This window comes from Phyllobates terribilis, unplaced genomic scaffold (assembly GCF_046119375.1).
Source record: "Phyllobates terribilis strain yellow unplaced genomic scaffold, ASM4611937v1 Scaffold_2__4_contigs__length_985480577, whole genome shotgun sequence".
Lineage (NCBI taxonomy): Eukaryota > Metazoa > Chordata > Amphibia > Anura > Dendrobatidae > Phyllobates > Phyllobates terribilis.
In genome coordinates this window covers 931,742,029-931,755,394 of record NW_027362762.1, presented here as the reverse complement: position 1 = coordinate 931,755,394, position 13,366 = coordinate 931,742,029, and the positions used below count along the sequence as shown (strand labels likewise).

The 13,366-nt window shown below is 44.4% G+C and overlaps 1 protein-coding gene across 2 annotated transcripts in view; it reads left to right on the top strand.

Moving 5' to 3' along the window:
- Nucleotides 1–12,974, top strand: part of BACH1 (BTB domain and CNC homolog 1) — a 50,280-nt gene extending 37,306 nt beyond the window's left edge. For both annotated transcript variants that reach the window (XM_073668331.1, XM_073668330.1), the window contains exons 2-5: nucleotides 6,435–6,719; nucleotides 7,097–8,434; nucleotides 9,360–9,566; nucleotides 12,443–12,974. In XM_073668331.1, coding sequence (XP_073524432.1) covers nucleotides 6,480–6,719; nucleotides 7,097–8,434; nucleotides 9,360–9,566; nucleotides 12,443–12,847 — 2,190 coding nt within the window. In that variant the 5' untranslated portion in view covers nucleotides 6,435–6,479 and the 3' untranslated portion in view covers nucleotides 12,848–12,974. The remainder of the gene's footprint in view (nucleotides 1–6,434; nucleotides 6,720–7,096; nucleotides 8,435–9,359; nucleotides 9,567–12,442) is intronic.
- The last annotated feature ends 392 nt before the right edge of the window (nucleotides 12,975–13,366 follow it).

Genomic DNA, 13,366 nt, shown 5'->3' with positions numbered 1-13,366 from the left:
ACTTTGAAGAACCTAGAATATAAGACATATTTTCAGTTGTTTCACACTTTTTTGTTTAGTATATAATTCCACATGTGTTAATTCATAGTTTTGATGCCTTCAGTGTGAATGTACAATTTGCAAAGTCATGAAAATACAGAAAAATCTTTAAATGAGAAGGTGTGTCCAAACTTTTGGTCTGTACTGTGTAATATATATATATATATATATATATATATATATATATATATATATATATATATATATATATAATTAGTCCAAAAGTAGATGGACAGAAAGTGTAATAAGGTTATGAAGGGGGAGATTTCTCAAACATGGTGTAAATTGAAACTGGCTCAGTTGCCCTTAGCAACCGATCAGATTCCACTTTTCATTCCTCACAGACTCTTTGGAAAATGAAAGGTGGAATCTGATTGGTTGCTAAGGGCAACTGAGCCAGTTTCACAGATCTAGTTTTCACAGATAGATCTCCCCCAAATCTGTTTTCTTTTCAGATAACACATAATGGCAAATAATTTAAATGCAGATCAAAGAAAATGGATTTTAACAGAGTATTGGAAATCTCAAAATGCTGAAACCGTTAGAGCAAATTGGGTTGAAACATTTGGTACTCCAGCCCCAAAGAGACAAACCATTTACCGCATTCATGACAAATTCCATGCCACTGGCTCAATCCTTAATGCTCCAAAAACTGCTCGACCCAAAACAGTCTGTACAGAAGATAAGAAACAACTTGTTGCTGAAACATTTGTTCAGAGTCCAAAAAAGTCCCCAGAAGAAGAGCCTCTCTGGAATTGGGAATTTCACGAGCTTCTATCATGAGAATCCTGAAATCGTCCACATCTAATTCATGGTTTATTGGAGGATGATCCAGACAGGCGGCTGCAATTTAGTGTTTGATAAATCTCCCCCTTCATAAACTTATTACACTTTCTGTCCCCCCTACTTTTGGACCATTGTGTGTGTGTGTGTGTGTGTGTGTGTGTGTGTGTGTGTGTGTGTGTGTGTGTGTGTATACAGTTAGGTCCATATATATTTGGACAGAGACAACATTTTTCTAATTTTGGTTCTAGACATTACCACAATGAATTTTAAACAAAACAATTCAGATGCAGTTGAAGTTCAGACTTTCAGCTTTCATTTGAGGGTATCAAAATGAAGGGTTTAGGAGTTTCAGCTCCTTAACATGTGCCACCCTGTTTTTAAAGGGACCAAAAGTAATTGGACAGATTAAATAATTGTAAATAAAGTGTTCATTTCTAGTACTTGGTTGAAAACCCTTTGTTGGCAATGACTGCCTGAAGTCTTGAACTCATGGACATCACCAGACGCTGTGTTTCCTCCTTTTTCATGCTCTGCCAGGCCTTCACTGCGGTGGTTTTTGTTTGTGTGGGCCTTTCTGTCTGAAGTTTAGTATTTAACAAGTGAAATGATATATATATCTCAATCACACTTTTTTTTTAATTCTGAGCAGTATGTTATTTTTTTAACATTTTGGATTTTTAGATTAAGTGCAAGTTTAGAGCAAATCACACTCTCCTCCGCTCTTGATGGGGAGGAGATGTGTGAAGCTTCCAGAAGGTCTGGGATGAAAAAAAAAATTAAACTACTTTTATTTTATTTTTGTAGGAAAATTCCATTGCTAATGATTTATATATGCATTCTTTTTGCATTTGTCCTTACAGTGACGTGTTCCGGGTCTGTTTTCTGGTTTGGCACAGATGTCGAGATGTCGTCCTCTTCCTTCTCTTTATTCTTTCTGCTGAAATTCCTCTATGGTTTCACAACAGTCGTGTGACTGGCTTTCCCTGTCTTATTGGATTAGCGCATGCGTCTGGTTTGCGTTCTACCGTCTTAGAACGGACCTGAGATAGTGGTATGTGCGTCTTATTGTGCCGAGATCCGATTTTGTAAAACGCGGCACTTTCGCTTTACAGACGAATTCCATTCTGAAAACGCAGCGTGACACTGTAGAACCCGCGGCACAAGTTAATTTGTCACACTCATAGCTCTCCTTCAAGCTGGCGGAATTAGTCCAGATCCTTAGTACACATTTTCCCATAAGAACTCTCCTTCTCAATCATCAGCTTCGGTAAAGTTGCCGCCGATCAGTCGACAAATGCATTAACATTTTACAGAGCAATTGATTTATCGATCGCAAGTCCATGTCTTCTGTGGGGAGAGAAAAAAAAAGTAATAATTAATTTTTTACTTTTTTTTATATCGTTTTGAATCTTCTTATTTTCCCAGCACAAAAGAATGAAGAAATTAAATTAAAGTACCGTATGTACATTTGGCAAAAAGTTCAATATTAAATTATTTAACATCACAAAGCAAAAATGAATCAAAATCCCAGAATTGCTGTTTTGTTTTTTTTTGGTTGCTGCACCATCCTCAAAAAATGCAATGAAAAAAGATCAAAACTTTAGTATTTGCCCCAAAATGTTGCCATTAAAAAGTAAAGTTTGCCACAGCTTGGAGCCATGCATTGGCACCTTTTTAAAGGGGTTTTCCAGTTTTGGAAAACCAGTGTTCCCCCAACACAATTTGTTTAAAAAGAAAAAGTTCTTTACTTCCTCTCCCCTGGTCCGATGTTGAGTCTCCCTGTCGTCCCCGTTTTCTGTTATGGTCTCTCGATGTGATGTTAGCGCTGCAGCCAAAGTTGACTGAATGAGCTGCTGAGCTCACGAGTAGCTGCAACACCATCAATGTGAAAAAAACTAAACAAAAACTCACAGCACCATATGTACATCTGTCTGTAAGGTTTACATAAGTAAGTACACCGGCACCAGAAAGTTCGCTAATATTCAAACTCTCCTCGAATGGAGATGGCCTGAAATAACGTGACATCTGTCGGGTTATTAATCATGTAAAAATTAGACAGTCTGGGTAATGGGCAGATTTTATTTTTTTGGTTGCAGATTTTAAGCAATCTTTTTATAAATTCATAACCAGTCCCTGCCATCTTGTGCCAGCGTAAGAAAGAACGGGCAAGTTGGACTGCACGTGTTTATTTGGCATTTCATTACAGCCAGTTGTTTCATTTTTTTTTTTTTTTATTGCCTGTCAGGAAATTAGATAAAACAAATATAACAATTATACAGATCATTACATAGATGTTTGCTATTAAAAAAAATTATTTTGTTAAGTGCTTTCACATTTTCTTACCCAGTATGGCGCCACCTTGTGTTCACATTCATAGCAATGTACACGTCCATCTAATGAGCTGAATTCTGGTGGTCACACATGCTCAGTCACTCTGTGCACTGCAGAGCAGTCAGTAGTAGGGATGTGCGGATCAGTGGAAGTTCGGGTTCGGGTACCAGAATTTGACCCGAACTTCACACCGGACCCGAATGCAATAGAAGTCAATGGAGACCCGAGCTTTGGTGCTGTAAAATGGTCGTAGTAACTACAACCCCTGGCAAAAATTATGGAATCACCGGGCTCGGAGGATGTTCATTCAGTTGTTTAATGTTGTTGAAAAAAAGCAGATCACAGACATGGCACAATACTAAAGTCATTTCAAATGGCAACTTTAGGGCTTTAAGAAACACTAAAAGAAATCAAGATTAAAAATCTGGTACTCAGTAAGGGTAAATTTTTTCAGACCAAGCAGATGGAAAAAAATTATGGAATCACGCTGTAAATTTTCATTTGCAAAACTAACACATGCATCACACCTTGGAGAGCTGTTGCACCAAGTGGACTGACATGAATCATGGCTCCAACATGAGAGATGTCAATTGAAACAAAGGAGAGGATTATCAAACTCTTAAAAGAAGGTAAATCATCACGCAATGTTGCAAAAGATGTTGGTTGTTCACAGTCAGCTGTGTCTAAAATCTGGACCAAATACCAACAACATGGGAAGGTTGTTAAAGGCAAACATGGTAGACCAAGGAAGACATCAAAGCGTCAAGACCGGAAACTTAAAGCAATATGTCTCCAAAACAGGAGATGCACAACAAAACAAACGAGGAACGAATGGGAGGAAACTGGAGTCAATGTCTGTGACCGAACTGTAAGAAACTGCCTAAAGGAAATGGGATTTACATACAGAAAAGCTAAACATAAGCCATCATTATCACCTAAACAGTAAAAAATAAGGTTACATTGGGCTAAGGAAAAGCAACCGTGGACTGTGGATGACTGGATGAAAGTCATATTCAGTGATGAATCACGAATCTGCATTGGGCAAAGTGATGATGCTGGAACTATTGTTTTGTGCCGTTCCAATGAGATTTATAAAGATGACTGCATGAAGAGAACATGCAAATTTCCACAGTCATTGATGATATGGGGCTGCATGTCAGGTAAAGGCACTGGGGAGATGGCTGTCATTACATCTTCAATAAATGCCCAAGTTTACATTGATATTTTGGACAGTTTTCTTATCCCATCAATTGAAAGGATGTTTGGGGATGATGACGACATCATTTTTCAAGAGGATAATGCATCCTGCCATAGAGCAAAAACTGTGAAAACATTCCTTGAAAGAAGACACATAAGGTCAATGTCATGGCCTGCAAATAGTCCAGATCTCAATCCAATTGAAAATCTTTGGTGGAATTTGAAGAAAATGGTCCATGACAAGGCTCCAACCTGCAAAGCTGATCTGGCAACAGCAATCAGAGAAAGCCAGATTGATGAAGAGTACTGTTTGTCACTCATTAAGTCCATGCCTCAGAGACTGCAAGCTGTTGTTAAAGCCAGAGGTGGTGCAACAAAATACTAGTGATGTATTGGAGTGTTCTTTTATGTGTTTGTTTTTCATGATTCCATAATTTTTTACCTCTGATTGGTCTGAAAAAAATTGCCCTTACTGAGTACCACATTTTTAATCTTTGGTTTCTTTTAGTGTTTCTTAAAGTCATAAAGTTGCCATTTGAAATTACTTTAGTTTTGGGCCATGTCTGTGATCTGCTTTTTTTCAACAACATTAAACAACTGAATGAACATCCTCCGAGCCTGGTGATTCCATAATTTTTGCCAAGGGTTGTAGTAAGGGCTGCAAAAGTAAGCAAAATAGGAGTAGGACAATTGCCCTGCAAACAAATGTGGATAGGAAAATGACTTAAAATAACATATAATAATAATAATAATAATAATAATGATAATAATAAAAAAAAAAATAATCTTGAACCAGGAGGTGGAGGAGAGGAACAGTGCCTTGCGTGTGTAGTTTACTATACTTGTTAAATAAATGACCCCCAACGTGGGGTCCCAGCTATTTTTAATAGCCAGCCAAGGGAAAGCAGACAGCTGTGAGCTGGTCTTATTAGGCTGGGAAGGGGCCAATATCCATGGAGCTTCCCAGCCTATTAATATCAGCCCCCATCTGTCTGCTTTGCCTTTGCTAGTTATTAAAAATGGGGGGTTCCTAAAAAAAATGATGTGGGTCACCCCTATTTTTAGAAACCAGCTAAGGCAAAGCAGACAGCTGGAGGCTGATATTAATAATCTGGAAAGTTCCATAGATATTGGCCCCTTCCCAGCCTAGTAAGACTAGCCCTTAGCCACCCTAGAAATGGCACATCTATTAGATGCACCAATTCTGACCCTTAGCCTTGGCTTTTCCCGATTTGCCTTTGTGCGGTGGCATTCGGGGTAATTGGATTGTGGGGTTGATGTCAGCAGTTGGCGCTGACATAGGCACCTCTCCATTACTAAAACCCGTGGGCTTTGTCAGACCGTAGTCAAAAGAAATAAACCCACACAAAAAAAATCTTTATTTGGGAAAAAAAACTGGAGAGAAACGTTAAAGGATTTGTCCACTGTTGAAAACAGTATTAAAAACAACATATTCTCCTACCGGTCTACTGCTGGAGGGGCCGAGGGCCAAAATGGCATGACAGATTTATGAAGTTTAGGCAGGGTTGACACAACTGTGTTTCATGGTCCTTGTTTGGAGCACAATGTGAGGATTTGCAGCAAGTGTCTGTATTCGGACTTGGACACAGGTATGTGAACCTGGTCTTTAAGCTGTTGTTATTTAATTTTTATTTAAAAAATTAATGGTACAAATCAAATACATTACAAAGGTTCTTATTTTTATCAGAGAAATCTGCTCCTCTTCTTCCTGGACTGATTTTTTAACTGTCAATTCATGGGTAAAATCTATATTCAGTGAAGGCAGATCTTCCTATTATTGTTATGGGAGATGACAATTGGTGCTTGTAAAATTCTATGGAAGAAGGAGAAGATGACAGATACTGGTCTTCATAGAACTTTATGAGCACCAACTGTCAACTCCTATCTCAGTCGTGGGAATATTTAACACTGAAGACTCATTTTTACCTATAAATTAAGAATTTTCAGAATGAAGGTTCAGTCTAGGAGGAGAAAGAAGCGGATTTCTCTGATGCTCCTACTTAACTGTACACGTTGTGTCGGAGGCCTCTGTAGTAACCCCGCATCTGTTTCTGTTGCAGTGGTGGAGATACCGGGAAGTATGGTAGCCGAGTCCCCGATGCAGGATGTCTTGTAGTGAGAAGAAGGACGCTGATTTCGCTTACGAGTCTTCAGTTCACAGTGCCAACCTCCTGCTCCGCCTGAACAGCCATCGGGAGCAGGGCCTGCTCTGTGACGTGACGGTGGTGGTGGAAGACCAGAGGTTCAGGGCCCATCGCTCTGTGCTCGCTGCTTCCAGTGATTACTTCCTATCACGGGTTGTGCAACCAAGCAATGGCGAATGTGTTGTAACCCTGCCCGAAGAGGTGAGGACGGGCAAGGAGTCCTACATATATAACATGCCGTCTCTTTCTATTAACTTACCCATATTGTTAAAGGTCTACACAAGTCCACAGAGCTGAATCACTGTATGTCATGTCTATATCCCCTTATTCTACTCTGGCGGTCACAGCAGCCCCTCTTGCTCCTCCGGAACTTTAGGTTGCTTTTATATTAGGAAAAGCTGTGCACCCATATTAAAATAAGTTCCTGTGTTACCACAAGAAGCCCCTGAATGTTTTAATGCCACTTGTTTTGCTGTCTTTTTTTTTTTGGGGGGGGAATAAACTTTTTTCTGTGTGATATATATTTTTATGCATGTCCTTGGGATAATTTTCTGTTTTTTCTCATCTTGTTCTCGCAGGTGACGGTGAAGGGATTCCTCCCGCTCCTCCATTTTGCTTACACCTCGAAACTTCTCGTCAACAAAGACAACTTACTGGAAATCCGAAAATGCTCGAAGCTCCTGGATGTCCATGATATTGAGGAGACCTGCTTCCAGTTCCTCACCCTAAAATTCTCCAACAATAAAACCGAAACTTCAGAATGTCCCCGGAAGAAATGCTGCAAGTCCTTCTGTCCAAAGGCGAGCATCCAACGCCAACCCGACGAGACGGTGAGAGTGGTGGTACACGAGGTGGAAGATATCTGGAAGGAGGACTTCTCTCAGAACCTCAAGTGTCCATCGGAGATCGAAAACTTATCCCCGTCCCCAGAAAGTCCAAAACAGCCATGTGAAACTTTTTGCTTTGCCAGAGAGAATGCTTCCAACTTTTCCTCTCTTTGCCCAAAGTACAGGAAGTTTCAGAAAGCTTGCGGACGGGGCAGGGTCCGATCCGTTAGCACGTGCTCCAGCAACCAAGAAGCTCAGAGTCCTTCACCAGCACCTTCCAGTGAGATGTCCGAAGGTACCAGTCAGCCAAAATCTCAAGTGGAGGACCTACAGTTAGCCAAGCATGACGTAGATCTGAGCGCTCTACCTGTGCAGGGAACAGATGTGATTTATCAAGACCTCATGTGCAATGAGGATAAAATCGCTAGCCCTGCCGTCTACCCTCCATGTTTTCCTATAGGAGCCGGACTTCCAGACTTCAGCTCTGTGCCTTTTCCTTGTGTGTACCAACCTTATCAGAACGTAAACTACATGGACCCCCTGAACGGCTCCAATCCAGCGGTGCTTCACGTTAAAGGCGGCAACGAAGCAAGCAGCACTCGGGCACCTGATCTACCAAGACAGGGATTGGTAACCAACCGGGACATTTCTCCTGCTATGGGGCCGATCCAAGAACGTAGTAATGTGGAGAGAGAAGTAGCCGAACATCTCGCAAAAGGTTTTTGGTCCGATGTGTACCGTTCCGAATTTTCAGGTCCTCAAGAAACAGAAATGGCAACTCCAAAGCAACTAGCGGACATGAACACCACGGATAAAAGATCTGAATGCCCGTGGCTTTCCATTTCTATTTCCAGTGAGACCCCCGAACGAACCTTCACTACCCTTAATTCGGTGTCGTGCCCGTTTATGAGTAACATTTCTAATGAGGTTTGTGAAACCAGTCCGGATGCGAACAGTGAAAACTTGGATAGAGGAACGACGCCGGAAAAGTGCCCATATGTATGTCCCATTAACTTGGAGGAGGAATCGGAAACGGACAGCGATGAAGACAGCGGCGAATCTTGTTCTGCCAAAGAGCTGGAGTGTGAGGTAGGGTATTTCGGGAGCGCGGGTGTATGATCGAGTCTTAGCCATTGGTTTGCAACAGTTTTTGTTGTAAATTGCGGCACTAAGCAAAATTGTATAAAATGCCCCTTCTCCTAAAATAGATATATGGGATTGGTCACTTCAAGGGGTCGTGACTAGAGATGAGAGAATCTATTCGCGGGACCCTGATCCAGTGGCCACGTCGGAACCGTACGAACCCCCTCGTACCTGCCCGCATGCCCGGTTTCTCTTCTGGTTAGCCGGCCTGACAATGACTGGGCGCAAGGCCGGCTAACCAGAAGAGAAGCCTGCGGATGCAGGCAGGTAGGAGGGGGGTCCGCAGGACTCCCTTTCAGCAGCAAGGAACTACTGATGTGGCCGCTGATCTGGAGTCCTACAAATTTATCCGCTCGTCTCTAGTCTTGACCTTCACACTTTCAACAAATTTATTGGACTAAACCACTGAAAATAATGCATTTTTTTTTTTACCAAATCTGGAGTGAAATTTGCTCTAAAACTTCCCAGAATAAGTTGACAAGTTGCATGTATAACACAGGTCATTTTCCTAGTAATTTTTCAATGCACTGTGTAGCCCCAGGTTATTCTGTAAAATTTGCCTTTGAAAGCCCCCGGCTTCTGCGGACGGCCCATCTAGTTTTTTGCCTATTTTCCCCTTTCTGTCGGTTTTGAATGTAAGAAATACAGTAGACCGAGCCCTCTAATAATTCTCAGCAGCGTCTGCCGGACTGGGTAACAGCAATGACAACAAGCAGCCTCAGTAGTGACCCGTGCCTCTGGATCAGACGCTGCGGGCTGGGATTTGCATGAAATAGTACTGGCAATCACAGTAATCCTTTTATCGTCACTACCCAGCCTGCAGACTATTGTTTTTTCTTCTAAAACTTATTGGTATTTTTCCTTGTTCTAGAAAAAACTACCATTCAACTCGCAGAAAATCATTTCACTTTCACGATACGACTTCCAGTCTTTGGTAAAAATGCACAAACTCAGTCCCGAGCAGCTGGACTGCGTCCACGACATACGCCGGCGGAGCAAGAACAGGATCGCTGCTCAACGCTGCCGGAAAAGAAAACTGGACTGCATCCAAAACCTGGAGACGGAGATACGGAAGCTGGTAAGTTCTGCCTTACAGGCGCGAGTACGGAATATTACTTGTGTGAACATTGGCGAGCGATCTTGCTCTTGATCAAACGCGCTTTGCATTTTTTTTTTAAACCTCTATAGAAGTGAATGAGAAAGCCGCACATGCAGCACCATTGTGCCATCCCCGGGGGTCTGAGGAGATAGCGGAAGGTCCCAGACGTGCAGCCACATTTCTCAGACATTTATGGCATAAATGTCAGTGATTGCAGTTACACTACATGGACGAAACTATTCGGACATGTCCACATTACACCTACAGGAGCTTTTATCACCTCCCATTATTCATCCGTAGACATTAATGTGGAGTCGCCTCTTTGCAGCTAGAACAGCGTCCGCTCTTCTGTGAAGGATTTCTACTAGATTTTGGAGGAGTATGTGGGGATTTTTTACCCCTCCATCCAGTAGAGCATTTGTGAGGTCAGACACTGATGTTTGGAGGAGGTCGGGCTCACAATCTCCATTCTAGTTCATGGGTGGATCTGAGGTTTGGGATCTGTCATGTTTCCCCCCTCCATGTCTGTATGGAGCTTGTACACTGGGCTCAGTCATGGGGAGCAGAAAGGGTCCTTCCCCAAACTGTTCCCACAAAGCTGAAGCTACAATGTCTTGTGCTGAAGCATTAAGATTTCCCTTCACTATAACTAAGGGGCTGAGGCCGCCCCCTGATTACAGCCCGTAGCATTATCCTCCTCCACCATCTGTACAGCGGCACAATGCAGTCAGGGGGTAACGTCCTCCTGGAATCACCAAACCCAGACTCCTCCATCAGTCGCAGATAAGAGAAGTGTGATTGATCCGTCACTGCACAGAACACGTCTCCTCCAGAATTCAGTGGTGGCGGCTTTACACCACTCCATCCGACACTCGGCATTGTGCTTAGTGATGTAAGGCTGCATGCAGCTGCTCGGCCATGAAGCTCCCGGCTGGGGCGCAGTGTTTGTGCTGATGTTAGTACCAGAGAAGGTCTGAACTCTGCAGTTATGGGGTCAGCAGAGCGGTGGTGATGTTCATTCTCTCTGCTCCTTGGCACTCCCCACTTTGTAATGTTACGGGGTCTCCACTTCGTGGCTGAGTTGCCGTGGTTCGTTCCACTTTTCGATAATATCACTCACCAGTGATGAGGGAAGAAATGTCATGACCGGACTTGTTACACTGGTGGCTATTACAGGACCGCGCTGGTATCAGGGAGCTCTGCACCACCGGCCGCTCTGTCACATGTTAGTAAAGGCAGACGGCATGGCGGAGGGTTAGATGTTATACCCTGGGGGGGAAATGGGGCCGGAGATTATACACTGGGGGGGGGAGGGAATGGGGCCGGAGATTATACACTGGGGGGGGAGGGAATGGGGCCGGAGATTATACACTGGGGGGGGAATGGGGCCGGAGATTATACACTGGGAGGGGGGGGGAATGGGGCCGGAGATTATACACTGGGGGGGGGGGGGAATGGGGCCGGAGATTATACACTGGGGGGGGGGGGGGAATGGGGCCGGAGATTATACACTGGGGGGGGAATGGGGCCGGAGATTATACACTGGGGGGGGGGGGGGGGGGAATGGGGCCGGAGATTATACACTGGGGGGGGGGGGGGAATGGGGCCGGAGATTATACACTGGGGGGGGGGGGGGGAATGGGGCCGGAGATTATACACTGGGGGGGGGGGGGAATGGGGCCGGAGATTATACACTGGGGGGGGGGGGGGGGAATGGGGCCGGAGATTATACACTGGGGGGGGGGGGGGGAGAATGGGGCCGGAGATTATACTCTGGGGGGGGGGGGGGATGGGGCCGGAGATTACACTCTGGGGGGGGGGGGGGGGGAATGGGGCCGGAGATTATACACTGGGGGGGGGGGGGGGGGAATGGGGCCGGAGATTATACACTGGGGGGGGGAATGGGGCCGGAGATTATACACTGGGGGGGGGGGGGGAGAATGGGGCCGGAGATTATACACTGGGGGGGGGGGGGAGAATGGGGCCGGAGATTATACACTGGGGGGGGGGGGGGAGAATGGGGCCGGAGATTATACACTGGGGGGGGGGGGGAGAATGGGGCCGGAGATTATACTCTGGGGGGGGGGGGAGAATGGGGCCGGAGATTATACTCTGGGGGGGGGGGGGGGGGGATGGGGCCGGAGATTATACACTGGGGGGGGGAATGGGGCCGGAGATTATACACTGGGGGGGGATGGGGCCGGAGATTGTACACTGGGGGCAACAGGACTGTATGGAAAACCTGGAATTCAATGATTTTGAGGATTGTCTGATACTTTTCCCCATATCTCTTCGCCTGGACAAGAATTTTGCCCTCTTTGGAAAAGGCAGCCGCGTTTTTCTAAAACTCCCAACTTTTTCCATGATATTGATGCTATGCAGTTTAGAGGAGAGCCCCATAATAGCATGAAGCAGAGCAGCAGGCGTCGCCGTCTTCAGAGCGGAGGCCTGGGAAGCATCAGCTCCACTGGATGTTATCTAGCGTGAGACCGGCTGAGGCTCTTCTCTTTGCTTACAGCAGATAATGGCTCGGGGATGATACGGCATGACCGCCACACTTCTATAATTCCCGCTCCCCAAAGAATTTACTTTCTGCTTTAAAAAAAAAAAAAAAAAAAAAGTGTGTGGGAAAAGTGTTCAGATGTTCAGGATCTACTCCAAAAACCATGATAAAGAAACTCAATGTGAATCTTCTCTAGGGGAATGTGCACACGACGTCTTTTACAGGTCGTGTGATGAGAGAATGAAAACATTTTTTTGCTAATGTTATCAAATCTGCGCTGATTTGTCTCCTTTTCGCTTCCTTTTCACATTTTTATATTTATTATATATATATATATATTTTTTTTTTTTAGCAAAATGAGAAGCACCATTTGTTAAAGGAACGGGACCAAATTTTATGCACATTGGGAGAAACCAAGCAGAACCTGTCCGGGCTGTGCCACCAGGTCTGCCAGGAAGCATCGCTGAGCCACGAGCAGATCCAAGTCCTAGCAAAGTATTCCAGCTCCGAGTGTCCCTTGTCCTTCCTGGCTCCAGAGAGAGGGAAAATGCTCCTGCAGTGTGAAGCCATGTTACAGGAATTCGCAGGAGGGCTACTAAACAACATGGAGGCTTCCCCCCGCCAGGCGAAAGCGGGCTGCAGCGGCGTCCAGAATACGGGCCACCTGCTAACCTCCGGAGCAGCTGTACCCCGCCAGCCCAGCACCGATCTCCGACATCACCTGGCTGCTCAATGCACTACTGAGGAACAAGACTAGCATACACTCCTACATGGGGGGGGGGTTACATATTAATACAAAGAAATAGATTTTATTTTTATTTTTTTATTTTGGAAAAAAAAAAAAAAAAAAAAAGGAGCCCCCTTCCCCCTTCTCCCCCTATACGTCATCTAAAAAGTAATGTGATATTAAAGAAATGAATTTACAGTAATTAAGAAGAGGTGGATCGTATGAATATATCCTCCTTTTATATATTATTATGCTGTAGTATTTTCCAACAGTGTATCTCCTGTCCGGATCAATAGCGTTCCAAACCCTGCAAACTTTTCTTCTTTGGTCCAGTGGTCACAAACTACCGACTACCAAATTTTTTTTGCCTATTACCTCCCTATGATAGTGTCACCATGACCGACTTCTTGATGTCCTGCACAAAAGAGTAAAGATAAAACTAGAGGCTGCTCACAGCCTACAGCGCACTGCTCAGCTTAGATTGTGTATGCGCTAAGCTCCTGTGCTCCCTCTAGTGGCGACTGTAGGCGGCCAAAAATAACACTGTAT